The following is a 20299-nucleotide window of genomic DNA, read 5'->3' as shown; positions in this document are numbered from 1 at the left end:
TACAATAAAGCAGAATTAGTCCATCTAGTTGAGTTTCCGGTCTGGTTTATCTGGGAGGGCTGACATCAACCTCTGACTTCCTTCTCCCCTTTGACTTACCTTGCAGGAAAGTGGCAGGGAGTGTTGGAAATAATGATTCTACGATTGCAGCTAACTGCACAGTGTGGCAACCACAATTTTGCCAAATTACAATTCATGGCAGTCATGGCTTCCAAATTTTGGACACATTCTGTAAATTGGCAAATTTGAGGCATGTTGGTTTAAAACGTGGTTGCCCTATGATGCAATGTTTTGCCCAATTGAAGCTTACCAACAATCAAGCACAAGAGTTTTAGTAATAGATAGAACTAATAGCGAGCTGGTGAAGTTTGCAAGTGATACCAAGTTATTTTAAAAAATGATGAGCCCAGAGAAATCTTTTTAAACTGAGTAACTGATCAAACAAATAGCAAATGCTATTAAATGTAAGTAAGTGTAAAGCAATGCTCGCTGGGGCAAAACCTTCTTATCTGAGATTCATATTAATTTAGGATTCTGTAACTAACAAGGAGAAAGAATTTGGGTTACAGTAGATAGCACAATGAAGATGTCAGCAAACCCCCCTGCTTGAATCATTAGGCGAAGAATTGAAAATAAAAATACCAGGATTGGTAATGCTTTTATAGAACTTTGTGGTATGTTTACAGCTGGAGTAAAGTGCATAATTCTGGATACCATAATTGAGAAACAATATAAGAGAGTCATTAAAAAGTGGAAAAGAGGACAACTGAATAATCAGAAGGACTGAACACTTTCCGTATTTTATTTATTTATTTTATTTATTTATAATAAGACTTATATGCCGCCCTTCTCCCCCATGGGACTCAGGGCGGCTCACAGCATATTAAAAACAATACAAAACATTTCCCTATAAAAGCCAATTAAAAACCAAATATTTGTAGCTGTATGAAAGTGTTTCACTTTTCTTATATGTGTACGTTCACTTTTGAAAACAAAAAATCTTAAAGAAAAAAACCTTTTTCACACAGAATCTATTACTATCCAATACGGTGATGGCCACTAACAATGGCACTGAAAAAAGTGGCTTATGACCGTTTTTCACACTTACAAGTATTGTAGCATCCCCAATCAAAATCCAGACACTTGGCAACTGGCTCATATTTATAATATTTGCAGGATCCTGGGGGTCATGTGATCCCCTTTTGTGATCTTCTGCCAAGCAAAGTCAATGGGGAAGCCAGAGTCACTTAAAAACCATGTTACTAACTTAACAACTGCAGTGATTCACTTAATGATTGTGGCAATAAAAGTCACCAGACAAAACTCACTTAACACCTGTATTGCTTAGCAACAGAAATTTTGGGCTCAATTGTGCTCATAAATCAAGGAGAACTGGTGGCTTTAATAGTGGATTAAATGGAGGATAAGTCTATTAAAGTGTGTTAGTCTGACATTTCAGTGTTACCTCCATGGAGGGGATAACTTTCTTGCAAATACCAGATGCAGGGAGAAAATTAGGAGAGAAGTGCATTCTGTTTCTAAGCATTTAAAGATATTTGATTGGCCACTATGAGAAACAAAATGCTGGATGGAAACCTGGTATAAAATTTCAACTATATGAGAGAATACAATAATACTTTCTGAGATCTAGAAGTATTTCCAGTGCTATGCTTAGACTGAGGCTGGATTGATTACCATCAAAACGAAAGCTTAGTAACAAACCATATTTTACCTTCTCAGAGTCTGTTTCCCACAGAGCTTCTACACCTCTTATAAATTTAAATCTAGATAATATATAGCAATAACTAGCAAACCTCCCCTTGGCATGTCCCCTGATTTGCTTATGGGTTATAACAATGTCATGGAGCTTGTTAAACAAAGGCTAGAAGATATTGAGCTTAACTTAGGAAGAACCTCCAGGTTATGGTGTCATCTTCTTAATGAATCAAAGAAACCACAACCTGCACATTATTTAAATTAGTCTATATCCACTACTAATGGGTATTTTTCTAGAGCACATTTTATTGCTTTCCCTTCTGTAATTATGGATGGCAGATAAAAAGGAAATCCCTGTAGCGCTTAAGCAATGCCCTTGAACTTTGGTGAACTAGAAACCCTAGAACTTATTTTTTTTTACACAGAGTTTATTGAGAACTGCACTGCCAGTTTGATAAAGTCCATTCTTAGCTCTAGGAAACAAACAATGGAAAACCTTGCCAAAAAAACTGCAGGGATTTGTCTAGGTAGTAGCCAAGAACCAAGAATGACTTGAAAATACACATGTGCAACACAACACACACACAAATGAAAATACTCCCTGACCACCTTGATCAATGGTATCTAGAAGTTTTTTTAAATGATAGATGTCTTGAACCCCTCTCCCCTTTTTTTAATTGCTACATTTTGTGCCTTAGCCATAAGGCTGCATCCTATCTAGATCTGTTAATAGAAGTACACCAAAAAGTAGAACCAATGATCATGGAGGAATGAAGAACTGGTGAGTAGATAGGCTCTTCAGTAATTGCTCTCCAGACAAGGAAAGGACTTGAGATTGCCCACAGGTGCTCCAGGTAGCTGTTCCTCATCAGGAAACTGCAAGATAACAATATCTGGGAGGTTTAGAGCTACGAGAGACAAGGGAATTGCCATCTTGGTCAATCCACAGTTGGCACCCTTGAAAGGACACTGAGTTCACTTACTTTGTTTTATTTTAATCAATTTTGGAGATTGGTATTAACAGCTTTTCAGCTATTAGGAACCTTTGGATTGACCTTTGGAGTTTTACAGCATGAAGTGAACCTCCTTCAATCCTTAGTAAAGAGGTTTTAACTACAAATTTAAGATCACAATTTTTGGGAATTGACAGCAAAAGGGTGATTAAAATTTTGATTTTAGAAAGTTACAAGTGGCCTAAGAGTTCAGATGAATATGAAATAAGATTTTTGAATTAATGATAAAGAACACCTCCTGAGGAAAAATGTTTTTGCTTTTGTTTCTTTTAAATAAAAAAAATTAAAACTAAGGGGAACTACAAAGAATCAAAAATTATAATTAAAAGGAGAATGCTTACTTGACTTTCATTTACAGAGTGAAACAAAAATATTTTAACACTAGCTGTACCCGGCCACGCGTTGCTGTGGCTCAGTCTGGTTAAATGGAAAAGAAAGAAAAGAGAAAGCGCACGTTTGTAATATATTTAATTTCACAATGCTAGCGTGTGTTGCTTTTACGTCCAACAAATGGCGCTGTTTTTCAAAAAAAGCATGTTTTTACCTGTTACAGGTGTGACATCTATATAATAGTAGGTATATAAAAACATGCGCGTATTCGAATGCAACGTTGTGTCAAAATTTCAAAGCAATCGGTGAAGAACTTTTGGAGATTTAAGATTTTGAACAAACGAACATTTACATTTTTATTTATATAGAAGATTTTATTTTATTTATTTTATTTATTTATTATTTAGATTTATATCCCGCCCTTCTCCCGTAGGACTCAGGGCGGCGGACAATCAATTAAAATACACAAATAACAATACGGATTTAAAATTAATTAAAAGAATATTAGAGAATTGTCCAATTTAAAATTGTTGATTAAAACCCCTCTAAAAATTACCCTAGGCCAGTCCTGCAAGCTGGAATAACCAAGTCTTGAGGGCGCGGCGAAAGGAAGGGAGATCAGGGATAACCCTGATCTCTGGGGGCAGTTCATTCCAGAGGGTGGGAGCTCCCACAGAGAAGGCCCTCCCCCTTGGGGTCGCCAGCCGGCACTGTTTGGCCGACGGCACCNGATATTTTTGAACACAGGACCAGAATTTTAAAAGTTTCTGCCTCTGTAGATAGACTGTATCTAAAAGTTACGTTATGGAAGAGGAGCAAGTTCTACTGACATGATCCAAGACTGAGTTGAAAGTGGATTTTTACAAGACTGTAACACTGGACATACAAATGAAACTGGCTGATACCTTAATAATTAAAAGGGATACACAAACAACAAACCAAGAGAGTGACCTGCATAATTTTCCTACATTGGATTTACAAAAGAGGCTTGTTAAAGTTTTGAAGAATTTTGTGAGAAAGGACAAACAAGAAATGAAAAGAAATCAAAATCTATGACATTATTTAAAAGGGTTAAAGATTAAGATTATTAGAAGTAAAAGAAAGGAATATAAAGTTGTTGTTTTTTTTTATCAAGGTTAAGATCCATATATCTCTGCAATTCTTAATAGATTTCTGCTGACAGGCTGAAATGATGAGGCTTTATGGATTTGTTTATAGATAAGAGATGGGGCATTGGAAAAAAAGATTGTGTTTTTTAAAGAGGTGATAAGTTACTAAATTGTTTATACTCATGATGAAAGTGTGGTCAGTTCTTTTCTTTTTTTTCTTTGCTTACTTTCCTTATTCTCTTAATGTCTTTTTTCTAATTTTCCCTTTTTTTTCTTTTCCACACATTTACTCTCTCTTTTTATTCTATTTTCAGTTTGTATTAGTTTTTACTGCTGTAATTATATTTAATACAATTACTATATAAAAAAGAAGCTTACCATGTATTAAACTGTTACAGCTTGTATTGCTGAAAACCACTTGCATTGTTTCAACCTATTTTATTTATTGAATTTTCATACATGACTCTGGGTGGCTTACACAGTTAAAAACAAAATGCAATACATAGTTATAAATAGAAAATGAAAATGAAAACCATTAAAAATAAAACAGGTTAAAATTTAATTTGCAGGAGAGTAAATGCAATGACTAACAATATAAGCAACTAACAAGTGCTATACATTTTGTACTGGTTTTGGACCATAATAAAGCTACCATTACGAAATGCTGGATTAAGATAGGCCTTGCCTCTCTTCTCAATATGTCTAATTATAATCTTTCAAATTATAACGCAACAGTTCATACTGAGAACTTATTTCCATGGCATGTGATGCTCTTATACGGCATGTGATTCTTTTTTTGAAAAAGAAAAACAGTTGTCTCTCCTCAAATGATTTAAACAATCTGTCTGTTTCCATTGTGTCCTTTCCAGCTTGAAGCTTTAAGGGCAGCAGGTGCTGAGTGTGTGAAGCATGGCTTCCAAAAGCTCCAGGAGAATTATGCGAAGCGCTCTGAAGATCTGAAGAAAAGACAAGAAGGAGTCATAAATACAATGAAGGTATGAAATGTAAGAGACCCAGTTTAGTGCAGTGCTTAGAAACTAGGATATTGTGAGTTCTAGTTCTGCCTTGGAATGAGGCCATCTGCCATAGGAATGAAGGTATCTGAGTTGTAGGAAGAAGACAAGGACAAACCACTTCTGAAATCATACCAAGAAAATTGCAAATACTAAACTAGGCAGTTGCCTGAAGTATCAAGCAAAGCATAGTTCTCCAGAAAATCTTTGAGATATTTTGAAAAGATGATTGAGGATGAGAGGACAAGTTTAGGGATATTCTACAACACTGTTTGATCCACACTTCAAAACAAGCAGACTAGTCCACATATTGATCTGAGCTCCCCTGATCTATATTAAAGAAAGTATTAATTGTTTTAAAGACACAGCAATTCATACATTGTGACAGAGAAACTATATATACGAGGGCAATTCGGAAATAAACCTCTGTTTGGTTATCAATGAGAGACATTCGCCGATACAGAACTTTTATTATACACATTAGAAAACTACAACATTACATTACTTTTTGACATAACCGCCATTCATATTGAGGCACTTGTCATAATATCTTACAAGGTTTGAAATTCCTTAGTAGTAGTTGCTCAGCGCTAAATCTGGGCTATGGGGTGGTGGTGATCAAAAACATCCCAACGGAACTGCTTCAAAAGTTCTTGGATGCGTCTAGCAGTGTGCAGGCAAGCATTATCGTGAACCAACACCACACCAAAAGTCGGCAGACCCCAATACTTGTTATGGATGGCTCGTCTGAGTTTTCATAACATTTCACAGTAGACTTCTGAATTGATGGTCAAACCACGCCCCATGGACTTCACTAGCAGTACTCCTTTGGCATCTTCACATTTGGTGGGATTTTCTATGGCACCACTTTCGGTGTGGTGTTGGTTCATGATAATGCTCGCCCACACACCTCTAGATGCACCCAAGAGTTGTAGTTTTCTAATGTGTATAATAAAAGTTCTGCGTCTGTGAGGGTCTGTCATTGATAACCAAACAGAGGTTTATTTCTGAATTGCCCTCATATTTAAATATGAATTGAACATATTTTGATTTTAAAATGCAGACTATCCCAGAGACAAACCAGAATAGATTCTTGAATGAACATGTGAGAAACTATATCTGGATAAGAAATAAACTGGTCCATTCATCCTAGCAAAGTTGTTATCCACCTTCTCTTCCTGTGCTCTGGGCTACAGCATATAAAGCTCTTCTTCTTCCAGTAATTCTCTTCATCACATGACAAGCAATCTCATATTTGGTCTCATGGAACAGGGTCATTGCTGTAGGGAAAAATAGAAGCTAATGTTGTGAATGTTGTTTTGAGCTCCTGACTGAGAGGTGAAAGTCACAAACAAATCTCATAGAAGTGGAATCAATAGTGTTGGAGGCTATCATTTAAAACAAACCTTAAACATTTGTTCTTTTCCACAATTGTGGAAAATGAGGAAATTCCTCATATAGTAATATTCAAAGTACCAATAAAGGAGAATATTTGTAGTTCAGGGCTGAAATGAGGGATCCTTGATGCTCTCTGTTGTTGTTTCCTTGCAGATGTTTCATTACCCAAACTAGGTAACATCAGCAGCACTAATGATGATAACAAAGTTTGGGTAATGAAATGTCTGCAAGAAAGCAACCAAGCTCAAAGAGCACCAAGGACCTTTAATATTCAAAGTACTTCGGTTTAGGTAAGTTCTTTGCCACTAAATTCCATGGCTAGACTTTTTTCAAAGTTACAAACTTCAGGCACAGTTTTACTCAACACAGCCACTGGAAGATCATGTAAATTACTAAAACACTGTAAGCTGCTTGAAAGTGTGAGCCTCTTCATTTAATGTAATATTTTCTGACCAGTGAGCCAATTTTAATACAAAAATAATACATGCCAGTGACCAGAGTTTTTGAAACACAGTGTTGCTTTATGAAATTAGCATGGACTACTTGTCAAAAGATGGGTTATTTGGAGAACTAGAAAAATTAGATTCCATGTTGCAATTAGATTCCCTAATCCTAACCCATCGTGCACAATATTCGGCTGTATTTTTTAAAATGTTGTACATTGAGGCAAAAATCTCACGTCTCCCCTTCCATGATATAATAAGAATAAGAATACTTAAAAATTGTTAATGGTGGATATGGTAGTTCCTAGAGACAGCAGAACAGAGGAGAAAGAACTGGAGAAAATCACAAAATACAAAGACCTGCAAATAGAAGTAGAATGACTGTGACAAAAGAAAGCAAAAATAATACCAATAGGTGCCTTCCGTGCAATCCCAAAACATCTGGAGTAACTACTTGAACACCATCGGCAATGACAAACTCAAGTCAATTACAAAAGCAGCTTTACTGGGAACACAATACACAACACACAATACACAAAATCTGTCTATCTCAGGTCCTTGGGAAAGCCTTGAGAAATGGATAAAAATACCAAATCCAGTCTAAACATCTGGCTGACTGTGCGATCAACCATAATAATACAGATCCCAGGTCCATAATATACTGTCCTTGGAAGCAGTGAGTGGGGAGTGTTTCAAAACTAGATTGATCCCTTGCTTTTCATCATTTTTGTTTTTAAAAGACGATTTGATATAGTTGATTCTGAAGTGGGAATGAGCAGAAATTGTAGACAATATTCATAGCTCAGGTTGTCGATTTTGGCAGTGGTTTGTTCTCCGAGCTTGCTGTTCAACTCCCAGACATCTCATTACCAAACTAGGTAACATCTTCAGTGGGGTTTAGGGTGAAGTGTCTTGTTCAGTTTCTTCTCTGCTTATATAAGTCCTGGGTGGTGTTGTGGTCAGCTGTCGCATGACTGTTTGCAGTGTGCGAAATTTACCTCCTCACCAGTTTAATTTCATGCCTTGTAAACAACATGATCAACTGACCGCAACACCACCTATATAAGGATCTATATAAGCAGAGAAGAAATCGAACAAGACACTTCACCCTAAATCCTGCTGGAAACATTACCTAGATTTGGTAACAAAGCATCCAGGAGCTAAACAGCAAGCTTGGAGAACAAACAGCTGCCAAAATGAGCAGAAATGTCCAGAAGTGTAAAAATGGACTTTACATTTCAGTTCAGAGAGTGCCTTTCTGGATGTTTAATATCTGATGACTATCTCAGGAAGAATGTCTTACATTAAAAAAAATCCCATAGTAATTTTCCTGAGTTATTACCATCACCATCAAAAGCTCAACTCTGCAATTTTGCTGTCTTCCAGTTGTGAACTATGTGAATGCCATAGTTAAAGTGTTTTTTAAGAAGATGATAGGCCATCACAGAGGATAGACATTTTTCTAAATCAAATTTAGTGTTAACACTGCAGTTTTGTGTATTTCTTACCTCCAAATAGTAATCAGTTCCACCCTTAGTTTTTAGCAGTTGTGGGATTTCAAGTAGGAATCACCAAAGAGAGACTGAGAACTCCAAACAACTCTGTGATGTCAGGGGAACTATGGGAACAGGCCATTGTAGGGTTTTTCAAAAATAGAACTGGCCTGTGATTGTATTCAGAGTGCGGGTGCTACTGATTCCAAACAAAAACCAGTTTGTGTCCCTTGCCTTGAGCTAATAACATGATATAATCTGTTTCTACAGTCTTCAGAGCCCAGCTTTTGCTTTCTAATTGCAGACTCGCAAACTTGAGCAAGAGCAGATCTTAAAGCAAAGCACTGACAGCCTCGGACAGCTGAGTGTGCAGCTGAATGAGAAATATGGCCATATTGAAGAACTGGAAAAACGAGTACAAAGGATGGAAGAGGTGAGACTGAAATGTGGTTGCATCAGTCATGTACATTCATGGCAACCGTTCTGCCTTCTACCAATGACTGCCAAAGCTCCTGTAAGGACCCACTTCAGCTAACCACCCAAGAAAGCAGAACTCTTGAAACAGGCATTGTCTCAAAAGGATACTTTTATTAGGGGTCAGTGACAGTAGGGAAGTCAAGGCAAGATCTGGGGAAAATCATGCACAAATGGTATAGTTAAGCAAGCAATATTCTTCTTCCCACCAAATCATAATGTCCATTTGAAATTCAGCCAATCCATGGATGGTATGATGGGCGGGTGACTGGCACAGTTGGCGCACATCTCAAGGTCTTAATAACAACAACAACAATAATAATAATAATAGTAGTAGTAGTAGTAGTAGTAGTAGTAGTAAAGTTGGAAGGGACCTTGGAGGTCATCTAGTCCAACCCCCTGCTCAGGCAGGAAACTCTATACCATTTCGGACAAATGGCTGTCCAGTCTCTTCTTAAAAACTTCTCTTCTCTTGCCTCTATCTCAAGGATAGAGGCAAGAGAGGGAAAGTAGAAAGCAAAAGTTATCCCAAGCTTCCCCTCCCCTCAGCAGAATGGCAGGCCCCAAAAGTAGAATATATATGCAAGGGAAAACACAGAGGTTTTGGGGACCTGACAGCTCCCTAAGAATTTTAGTGGCCTTTTTTAAAATGAAGAAACACAGGCATTCCTCGATTTACAATGGTTCGTTTAGTGAACGTTCAAAGTTACAACGACACTGAAAAAAGTGACGTATGACCGTTTTTTGCACTTACGACCGTTGCAACATCCCCATGGTCATGTGATCAAAATCCAGACGCTTGGCAATTGGCTCATATTTATGACGGTTGCAGTGTCCCTGCGTCATGTGATCACCTTTTGCGACCTTCTGACAAGCAAAATCAAAAGGGAAGCCAGAGTCACTTAGCAACCGTGTTACTAACTTAACAGCTGCAGTGATTCATTTAACAACTGTGGCAAGAAAAGTTGTAAAATAGGGCAAAACTCCCTTAAAACTCTCTTGCTTAGCAGTGGAAATTTTGGACTTAATTGTGGTTGTAAGTCAAGGACTACTTGTATGTACCTATTATTGTTGGTTGCACTGCGCATGTTAGGTCAAATATTGTGATTGCTCTTTGTATGAAACTGATGATTAATCTAACACTTTTCAACTGGTGAAGCTTATTTTCTTTTCAAGCCAGAACTAGAAATGACAAACATTTACATATTCCTTACTAATAAGTAGATTTTTGCACGACACTCTCTATTTGACATTAAAGTTTGTGACAGTGTGTGGGATCTGGAGGCAAGAAACCATTTTTTAATGTAGGTGTTAACAGAAAACTGTTGAGGTGAGGTATTATTTCCCTGGGAAATAGAAGAAAGCCAATTTGTGACAACAATTTGAACTCCTACAATATTTATTCTTTGCTGTTATTGAAACACTCCAGCAAGGCCTTTTGCAAAACTTTCTCAGTGGATTCACTAATAAGCATTGACACTTGTGAAGCAAACAGAGTTACTGCAGTAAATGTATTACCTAAAACCCAAGTCACCATATGCTTCTGTAATTAAGTTGGAAGACAAAGGAATCAGATTTCGTTAATGGAATCTCAGCAAAGGACTCAGACTGAGAAGCTTTGGAAATGGGAAATGATAAAATGATAAGATGTTCACCTCTGATCCTGAAACAGCTAAACTCATCAAAATTATAGTTGTAGCATTCTCAGTCATGACAAGTTTCTGGTTAGGTGGCATCCTTTACTAGATGGGACTGCCCTCTCTGGCAAGATACTAAAACATTAATTTGTTTGTAAAGATTCCTTTTTTGTTTAAGGTGGTCTGGAATTTGAAATAACATTTCACCCAACATTTTACAAAACATAGTCGTGCTGTTTGCAGGATGTGCTGAACCCAAATTAAACAACAGGTTGGCTTAATGTGACAGCCTGGCTCACTTTAACTTGCTAAGATGTTGGCATTTTCCTAATGCCATGTTCAACCACAGACTATCCTACACCACCTCAAGAGGTCCAATCCTAATTGCTGTACAATGTACTTAGTACGGGGAGTGTCTTATTCTCTTTACTTCCGTAGTATAAAATTCTTTCTAAGTTTGTTTGACTTTTTCCAAGTCTCTTCTTGCTCTTTCCTCCTAGCCTTTTGACCGTTTTTGACCGTGTCCTCTCTGACTCCTTTACCTATACAAATCGAAACTTTTGTCTTCTAATGTTCTTATAAAAAATCAGCTGGTTACTGATTGAACCATTTTTTTTAAATGATTTTAAGTTGCAGAAGGAAACATGAATGTTAAGAAAATTGTTCCTAAGAATAATTGGAAAAAGTGCAGAGAAGAGCAACTAGGACGATAAAAGGCTTGGAGACTAAAACATATGAAGAACGGTTGTAGGAACTGGTATGGCTAGTCTAGAGAAAAGAAAAATTATGGGTGACATGATAGCAGTATTCCCGTATTTGAGGGGCTGCCACAAAGAAGAAGGGGGTCAACTTATTTTCTAAAGCACCAGAAGGCAAGACAAGAAACAACGGATGGAAACTAATCAAAGGAGAGAAGCAACCTGGAATTAAGGAGAAACTTCCTAACAGTGAGAACAATTAACCAGTGAAACAGCTTGCCTTCAGAAATTGTGGGTGCTTAAGAAGAAACTGGACAACCACTTGTCTGAAATTGTATAGGGTCTGCTGCTTGAACAGCCCTCCAAGGTTCCTTCCTGCTATATTTTGATTGTAATCATAGTAGACCAAGGGAAGGGTGAACTGCCCTAAATTAAAAGCATTCAAGTAGATTCTGGTCAACCCCATTTTAATATGGATTCCTGTCCTCAGCAGATGTTTAGGGCAAGATGATTTCATGTCTTCCAACTATGAGGTTTTGCATATCTGCAGTTTGCCAGGTGTTGTGGTCATCCCTGAAGGTAATTCTGAGGAATGTGTGAACTTTGAATGATGATGATGATGATGATGTTCCCTTTAGGAAAAGAAAACACTGGATGAAAAGAAAGAGCTTTTAAAAAAGAAGTTGCATCAAATGATGTCAAATGCTGAGAGTACTAGAAGGTTAGTAAACCTCAGAAAACGTTTTTTAAAAAGCCCAAACCCTAAATCAATAGGGGTTTATAAATACTTGCCCAGAGTGTTTAAAAGCACAGGAGAATCTTTGTATTAGTAAAAGATAGACCACTCTGTCAATTATACAAGAGCTGCAATTTATAAAGAAAAATTAATCTGTATAATGGCATGTTCTCTCACCTGATCTGATTTTAATTAGGAAATACTGTTTGATAGTATCATTTAATACAGGTGGGGTAGATTGCATCAAATATACTCTTCTCCTATGGCAGAAACTCTGGAAAATCTGCACATGACACATGACAGATGGCAGGAGCAGATCTATAGTTCCTATCCATCTTCATTTCAAATGCCTCCCATCTCATCTCAGGCCATAGACTGTGTAGTCTGTATACAATGCATCTTTTACAAAAGAGCAGGTGAATCCCCTTACAGTAGGTGGATCCCATATCACATAATTTTCTGCATAAATACCAGATATGTAATGGTAGACTCGTCCTGGCATCTATGCTTGGTGGCTGGATACTGTTTACAAAATCCATATTATGTCACATTTTATACCAAAATTGAGTAGCAAATTACCAATTAAAAAAAGAGCTGATTTGCAAAGTGAGGCTCTGAAGGGTACACGGTACTAGAAGATAAAGTAGAGCAGACATGTCAAACTCGCAACATCACGTGACGTCGCACAATGTATCGGGAGAGTTTTGCCATTGCTGGCAATCGGGTGGGCGTGGCTTCCGCATGACGTGTCCGGCCCGCGGGCTGGCAGTTTGACACCCCTGAAGTAGAGGTTCAGGATTTTGGAGAACAAAAGAAGCACAAAAGAGACTTCACATAATAATTGCACATCATGCAATCACATTAACTGATTGCCAATTAAGAACTTAAATGGAGCAGCAGGGGTGAAGCTATGCTTATCTAGAAAAGATTGATGTGACTGGTGAGATAAAGGAAGAAGAAAGAAATCTGGCTGGCCGATGGTCAGTTGTCTATGGAGATTCTCAGTCATCCAGGTCATTGTTATCCGAAAGGTGCGTTTTCAGGAGGCAACTGGACTTTCTTGTTTTTCTTTGAAGACATTTCGCCAGATGGTGAGGAATGGAAGGATTTATATTCCTTGCAGACAGCTGGTCATTTGCATTTAGAGAGTCATTGAGGCCTTTTGGAGGTTTATCTATGTCGTCAGGGTCACCTGAGTAATGCAAATGTGTGTGGAGCCTTCTGGCTGCAGGATGTTTTCTGCCCTGTTCCTGTAGTCTGCAATGTTTTCTGGAAATCCGTTCATACTCCCACACTATTCAGAGGGTGTTCATCCCAAAGTGCATAGCTAAATGTTTATGGAGATTCTCAGTCATCCAGGTCATGGTTGTCCCAAAGGTGCTTTTTCACGAGGCAACTGGACTTTCTTGTTTTTCTTTGAAAAACATTTTCAAAGAAAAACAAGAAAGTCCAGTTGCCTCCTGAAAAATCACCTTTGGGACTGACAATCAGTTATGAAGACATGTAATGGTTTATTCATTGATTTTTAACAGAAGTCTTAGAGAAGATCTTCAGAAGAACGTATAATTCCAGTATGGTCTTCATGATGAGTGCCATTTGCAATCAGATCATCCAAATTTTGTTTGCTGATTTTGTCATTGCTAAGTAGCATTTCAACCTTCTATGGACACGTTCATAAAATTGAAAAGAAAACGGTTAACAAAACCCCAAAAGCTAAATTCCATTGGAACAAGAGATCTTGATCAGTTCCTACTAATATGAACATTTCATCATCCTTTGCCCATTTGGTCAATAAGAAAGTGTCCATCTTCCATAAAGTTTATGCAAATTTTCTCAATGGCTTTATTACTCTTCATTTTCCTTCCTTTAATGCTTTTCCAGTGCATGCATTAGCTCATTTCTCTTTCTCATTTGTTCCAGCTGTGTAAAAGTTCAGTCAGAGATGTGTGTTCTTCAGGAGCAGATTACTCACCTGGATAGTATGATCCATTCCCAGCACCAACATTTGCACAATCTGATTCACCAGGTTTGAATAATTTATTTCAATATACTAGGAGCAAAGCTCTGAGTTCAGATCACCATGTAGTGAAATCAATCATCTTCATGTATGTGTGGGAAGGAAGTACTGAGAAACATGGGGGATTGGCAGGTTTACAGAAGACCCCCCCTCAAAAAAAATGGGAACTGAAAAGGGAGTTGTTTATAACCGTTATACATTTCTTCATTTTCATGGCATAATTTTCTGTTAATTCTTCCATTTATTTGGGCAGCAGTCAAGTAAAACCCTTCAATCAGACTTTTGTTATTATTTTAATTTGAACATGAGCAAATCTGTTCATGAATTGCACTCTTGTGCATTTATATTTAAAAATTATTTTGAAATATAATATGTGTATGTGTGTGAGAGTGTGTGTGTATATTATAAATATTCTATATATCTTATATATAGGATTAATGTAATCTAATTTTTAAATGCTTTTGTGCTCTCATTAATTAACACAATCATTAACTGTATAGTTGTGTCAAATACTTGAGATGCATATTGAGATAACATTAAGATACATGTTTGAAAGAAGCAGTTATCCAATTAATCACTGAACAAAAAACAGAAAAGTATAAAACAGACAAAACGGGGCATTTTTGAAGATAAAAATCAGAAAACCTCATGAAGCAAAGAGAAGAGTTATTTCTGTAATCATACATAGGCAGTACACTATGAATGTTAAAACTAAAGTAAAAAGTTTTATTTTTTTATATCTCTGGAGATATGGATAATAATACTATAATACTTTTTTTGTATCTTGTATTTGTACTTGTTTTAATATGCTGTGCACCGCCCTGAGTCCTGCGGGAGAAGGGCGGTATATAAATTAAATTATTATTATTATTATTATTATTATATATGATTTTAATTAATGATGTGTAGACACATAAAATAAATAAAAAGAGTTTACGTGTGTGTGTGTGTGTGTGTGGTGGTCTTCCTTATTGATTCACTTTTAACACTCGTTTCTAATATTATATACGGTTAAACTCACATTGACACACAAAAAAATCTTCTTATTACAGAACATCACCAGTTCGAAAACTAGGAGTCCAGACTTTGGACCAATTATTCTCTCACACAGCTTCTTTCTGTGAGGAAAAAATATGAAGGGCTTTATATAAAGCACCTTGAGCTAAGGAGAAAAGGTGGAACATAAACATCAGTTATTATTTTATTATTTATTTAGTCTTGAAAAAATAAGATTTAAAAGCAATTACATAGCAAATGCTTATTTATTCGGTTTATTTGTTGCCTCACTGCCGGCAGCATACAGATATTAATGATAAAAGCAATAATGTAGTAATGTTGAACAAATAATGCAGTGCAAGTAAATATCTAATACATGTATGTTCGAAGTTCAAACATGACTCAAGATGAAGCCCACTTCCATATTACTGTAAGGCATTCAAGACAACCTATTGTTTATGTATGAATGGTTAGGGTTCGAAGTTATGATGGACCCAGAAAAAGGACTTACGACCTGGATCTGAGCTTCCGATGGTCCCCTCCTCAGTCATGTGACCGAATTTCGGATGCTCAGCAACATGGTCATATTTACAGCTTTTGCAGCATTCCTCGGTTACATGACAGCAGTTCTGGTTTTTGGCAAAATGGTGCCATAAGCGAGCCCATTGGTTTATTTAATGAACCAATTTACAAAAAACATTGTAAAATCAGATCTGCCACAAGACGGACCTGTTTTACTACTATCACAACTGTAATGGGCAGGCTCCATAAGGTTGTATGCTGAGGACTGCCTATAATTCTACATAAATCGGAAAATACCTTTGATTGTAAACGATATGATTCTATAGTACATCATTCTGCAGACATTGGTAAAATGTTTAAATCTGATTGGTTGAAGGGCATGAACTTTCCCCGGCTTCAAAAATCTTCAGATGTGTTAACTTGAGAAGAGGCTCTTCTTCTTATATCACAATAAGAACAAATGTAACAGAGTAAAAGGTATAGAAATATTTTTTAATAATCCTGGCAATGTGAAATGTTACTCAGAGGGCCTTCTGCTGTGAAATAATCTCGTGGATTTTCAAGGCATGGACTTTGAAATTGCATCTAGGAAATTTTGTTACTAAATAATTTCTCCACATTGTTTTAGACCGAGAGGCTGAATAATGAACTGAAATATCAGGATGAAAGAATAGAAAACTTAAACAACCAGATAGCAGTACTTCAAGAAAAGGTAAAGTAATTATTCTTACTATTGTGGTTTGGCACACTATTAGCCAGATGTTTAGACTGGATTCAGCATTTTTAATTTATCTATCAAGTCCTTCCCAAGGACCTGGGATAGGCAGATGTTGTTCTTTGATGGTATTAAATGTGTTGTTGCAGGGTGTAATGTTCCAAGTCAAGTCTTAAAGGTGCTTTTCCAAAAGGCAACTGAACCTTTGGTTTTTTTCCTTGAAAATGTTTCACTTCTCATCCAAGAAATTTCTTTAGTTTGGTACTGAAGAAGCTTCTTGGATGAGAAGTGAAACATTTTCAAGGAAAAAAACCCCAATAAAATCCAGTTGCCTTTTGGAAAAGGACCTTTGAGACAACCATGACCTGATGATTGAGAATTTCCATCGACATTGTTCCAAGTAAAGCTGCCTTTTGCAATTGACTGATGGTGATTTTGTCAATGCTGATGTTGTTCAAGTGGTGCTCCAGATATTTTGGAATTGCACCCAAGGCACCTATTACTATTGATACTATTGATACTGCTTTCTTTTACCACAGTCATTTCACTTCTGTTTGTATTGTTTGTATTGTTGTTATTTGAAAACTCAGATCTATTCTACCCATTATGTTGATTCATTCCTCCCCTTCCCCCCAAAAAAACCTGGATGCATCAATTTCAGGACACAGCATTTTTTGATAAACTTTCCTAAATATTATGGCAAGCCTTAATATTGTACTGCTCCAATAGAATATAAGAATGTTGTAAGATCTAAATCAGTTTCAATCATTTGGTTTTGCAGTATCCTCAGTTATTCGGAGTTTGCAAGATCAATTTTAGGCATTGCTATCTCTACCCCAGTTATGTGTGTGCTGTGATGGCATTTAAGAGGCACTTCTATTTATTCCATCTTTTTATTTAGTTGCAATTTGTTGGTCTCTTATAGGACACGCAGGCCAAAAAAGCTAAGCATCTATCTCTGTCAATATTTGAATTTTATATGATGTATATACTTATATACTCTACATTTCTAGAACAATGAACTGAGGTATCAAGTGGAATTCTACAAGAACCAATCAAAACGAAAAATCTCCAAGGCTGTTTCCACAAGGTATGTCTTTTCCTTGTTTTTATGGTGGTTTAACAATTACATCTTTAAAAATGCTAAAATTCTTTGAGTGATTGAAGACTTCTTTCTTTTCTCCCAAACCTGCCAAAAATGCCTGGAAATTTCTATGTTTTTAAAGGGATGCGATATAATGAGGATGACTGAGAACTTTTCCCCTGGAAATGCTTCAATTTGGTGGCCACCACTAACACAGTGGGAAACTGCAAAAATCTGTTTCCATATGGTCCATTTCAGGTGTATCAGGACTGCAACTCCCAAAATTCCTATCTGATTGGGGATTCTGGAGATTGTAACCCCATTTGAAGGGGTTTAGATTGGGAAAGGATAAAGTCTTAACTTGTTGTTGTTGTTAGTTGTGAAGTCATGTCCGACGTTCCTCCAGGCCTTCCTGTCCTCTACCATCTTCTGGAGTCCATTTAAGCTCACTTCTACTGCTTCAGTGACTCCATCCAGCCACCTCATTCTCTGACGTCCCCTTCTTCTATTGCCCTCAATCTTTTCCAGCATTGGGCTCTTCTCCAGTGAGTCCTTCCTTCTCATTTGGTGGTCAAAGTATTTGAGTTTCAACTTCAGGATCTGGCCTTCTAAAGAGCAGTTGGGGTTGATCTCTTCTAAAACTGACCGGTTTGAACGCCTTGCAGTCCAAGGGACTCGCAGGAGTCTTCTCCAGCACCATATCAATATCTTAATTATAATAGCTCGTGGAATGCAACAACCATTTTTGTCTATGATCTTAAACTTGGTTACTGATGTAATTCATCTTCTGGTTCATACAGTAAACTGGATGATAAGCTAATCAACCCAATTAGATTCCCACAACATATAAAAGCATGTAAATTCTAACTGAGGTTAAAACTATCCAAGCTTAGCATGGCACAGGAATGAAGCCACCTGATCTGACCTGGTTAGGTTTGTTGGGTTTCAGCAGCCAATGTACCAGCTGAACTTGTGCTACATGTTGTGTATGAAAAATTGCATGAGCTGGACTAGACAGTGGACAATAGAATTGTTGACAGGATATATAGCTCAATGTTTTTCCTGTGAGATATCTGGCAACATTTTTGCTCTGTGAACCAGAAGACTAAATTTCTGCAATGTGCAAAGATTCTCCAGAAGGTGGGGCTACAGCACACAGAAAATACATTATAGTTACAGAAATGGGTTTATCCTGGGGGAAAATCTTTCCAACACTTGGTCACTACTATCATTAAAATAATTAGTCCACAGAAGCAAATTACAGGGAATTGTGATATATCAAATTCTGCAGTCTTTAGCTAATTCAGGCAATCAGTCAAATCATAGTCTTTGCTAATGATATTGAAAAATGCCCCTTATGGTTTGAGTTTTCCAAAATGTTTGCTACCTTAATTTCCTGATTCAAAATAACTTGAAAACAATTTCTAAAGGTTGAATTCCCTTTTCAATCTGCCATCTTTTGATTGAATATTATCAAAATCTGTGTGTATGTAGTACATTAATAGCTACCTTTAACCGAAAAGTGTGTACAATTCTTTCTGTAAAATTAATGAACTTGTGGGAAAGTACTTAGAAGTCTAAAATTTCTATTTGAAAAACAAAATTTATACAAAATTTAATCTCATATAGGAACCATTTTTGGACTACAATTCTGCTCATGGGTTTACAGCACACCAAAAATTTTCTCATAAAGTTTTAACATTTAACTGTTGAATGATTTGTTAAACATGGCTCTTTTTTCAGTTGACAAAATAAGAGCATAGTTTTTAACTTTGATTCATTTTCTTCTGATTATTGCCATTAATATCTACTTATTAACTTACTTTAAAAATGATCTGTGGTTTCAAAACATTATCCAAATACCTAGAACTAAGTTGATATTACTCTGAAAATTTGAGTTCAGTTTATTGCATTTTTGAAAATCCCGTATCTATTTATTTAGCATTTTTCATATTTTTTTTTACTTTGTTCTTTACTGATTTTGTTTCTCTCTTTTCCTTTTAAAATGTTCAGGAAAAATAATTGTTTTAAAAAAGATTGGTTGGATTCACCTGAGCTAAACTATAATCCTGTTTTGGTTGGTATTTTGGAGTTGATATATTGTGTGAACTCAGTCAATTGTTATTTGTTTATTCAGTGAGCCATGGTTAAATATACCATAATTTAATGTAATGCATGAACTTGGTTATTAAGTGAAAATGATAGTCATGAATGTGAATCTACACGACAAGTTAATCTTCAGGTCTACTTTATTGCTGAGCTGAAAAAAAAACTAACAAAAATATAAATATGGAGTAACAGAACATGTTAGAATTTCTAAGAAATTTTTGCCACAAAGGCTGGTTCAGTTTCCACTTTAAAAAAATAATTTTCAAATTATTGCAACCTTTATTCAAATCAAGAGACAGATCTTGTCACTGTGGTTAATATTTATAAAACAAGTATCCTAAATGCTGTGGACCATTTGTCAACTGAATTTGATAACTATTAATCTAACACAGTTCTTAGGATCTCTGAATAATTCCTTCCTCCAGATTCTTTGAATAATATCAATACAGGATTAATTTCCACAAGCTAAACTGGATTTTTCAAAATGGTACTTAACCAATTAAACGTTTCTCCATCTTGTTCCAGGATTGACGAAAACATGCCGTACATTGTGATATCCAGACGACGCAAGTAACCTATTCCTGTGATGTCTAAATCTTCCTCAGATCCATTACAAGGATTGTTATTTCTTTCCAGAATAACTTTTCTATGCATTTTCATTGGATTTATATGCACAAGGAATTTTGGTATCACCTAACAAATTTTATCTTTTGAATTAATGTATGGAATCTTAAGATGGTCTTCTAAGGGAAGAAGTAAATTCAGATGTGACAGCAGACATCCAGGAAGCTGAGAC

At 36.5% G+C, this 20299-nt stretch overlaps 1 protein-coding gene across 1 annotated transcript in view; it reads left to right on the top strand.

Annotated features, from left to right (window-relative positions):
• The window catches only part of CCDC68 (coiled-coil domain containing 68), a 33364-nt gene extending 13065 nt beyond the window's left edge, over nt 1-20299 (top strand). Inside the window, exons 5-11 of the mRNA XM_015826159.2 lie at nt 5038-5163; nt 8820-8948; nt 11963-12045; nt 13981-14086; nt 16224-16307; nt 17324-17400; nt 20029-20299. Of these exons, the coding sequence (XP_015681645.2) occupies nt 5038-5163; nt 8820-8948; nt 11963-12045; nt 13981-14086; nt 16224-16307; nt 17324-17400; nt 20029-20077 (654 nt within the window). The 3' untranslated portion in view covers nt 20078-20299. The remainder of the gene's footprint in view (nt 1-5037; nt 5164-8819; nt 8949-11962; nt 12046-13980; nt 14087-16223; nt 16308-17323; nt 17401-20028) is intronic.

The sequence above is a fragment of the Protobothrops mucrosquamatus genome, unplaced genomic scaffold (assembly GCF_001527695.2).
Source record: "Protobothrops mucrosquamatus isolate PMUCROS unplaced genomic scaffold, P.Mucros_1.0 scaffold2982, whole genome shotgun sequence".
Lineage (NCBI taxonomy): Eukaryota > Metazoa > Chordata > Lepidosauria > Squamata > Viperidae > Protobothrops > Protobothrops mucrosquamatus.
This window is presented reverse-complemented; position numbering and strand designations above follow the sequence as displayed.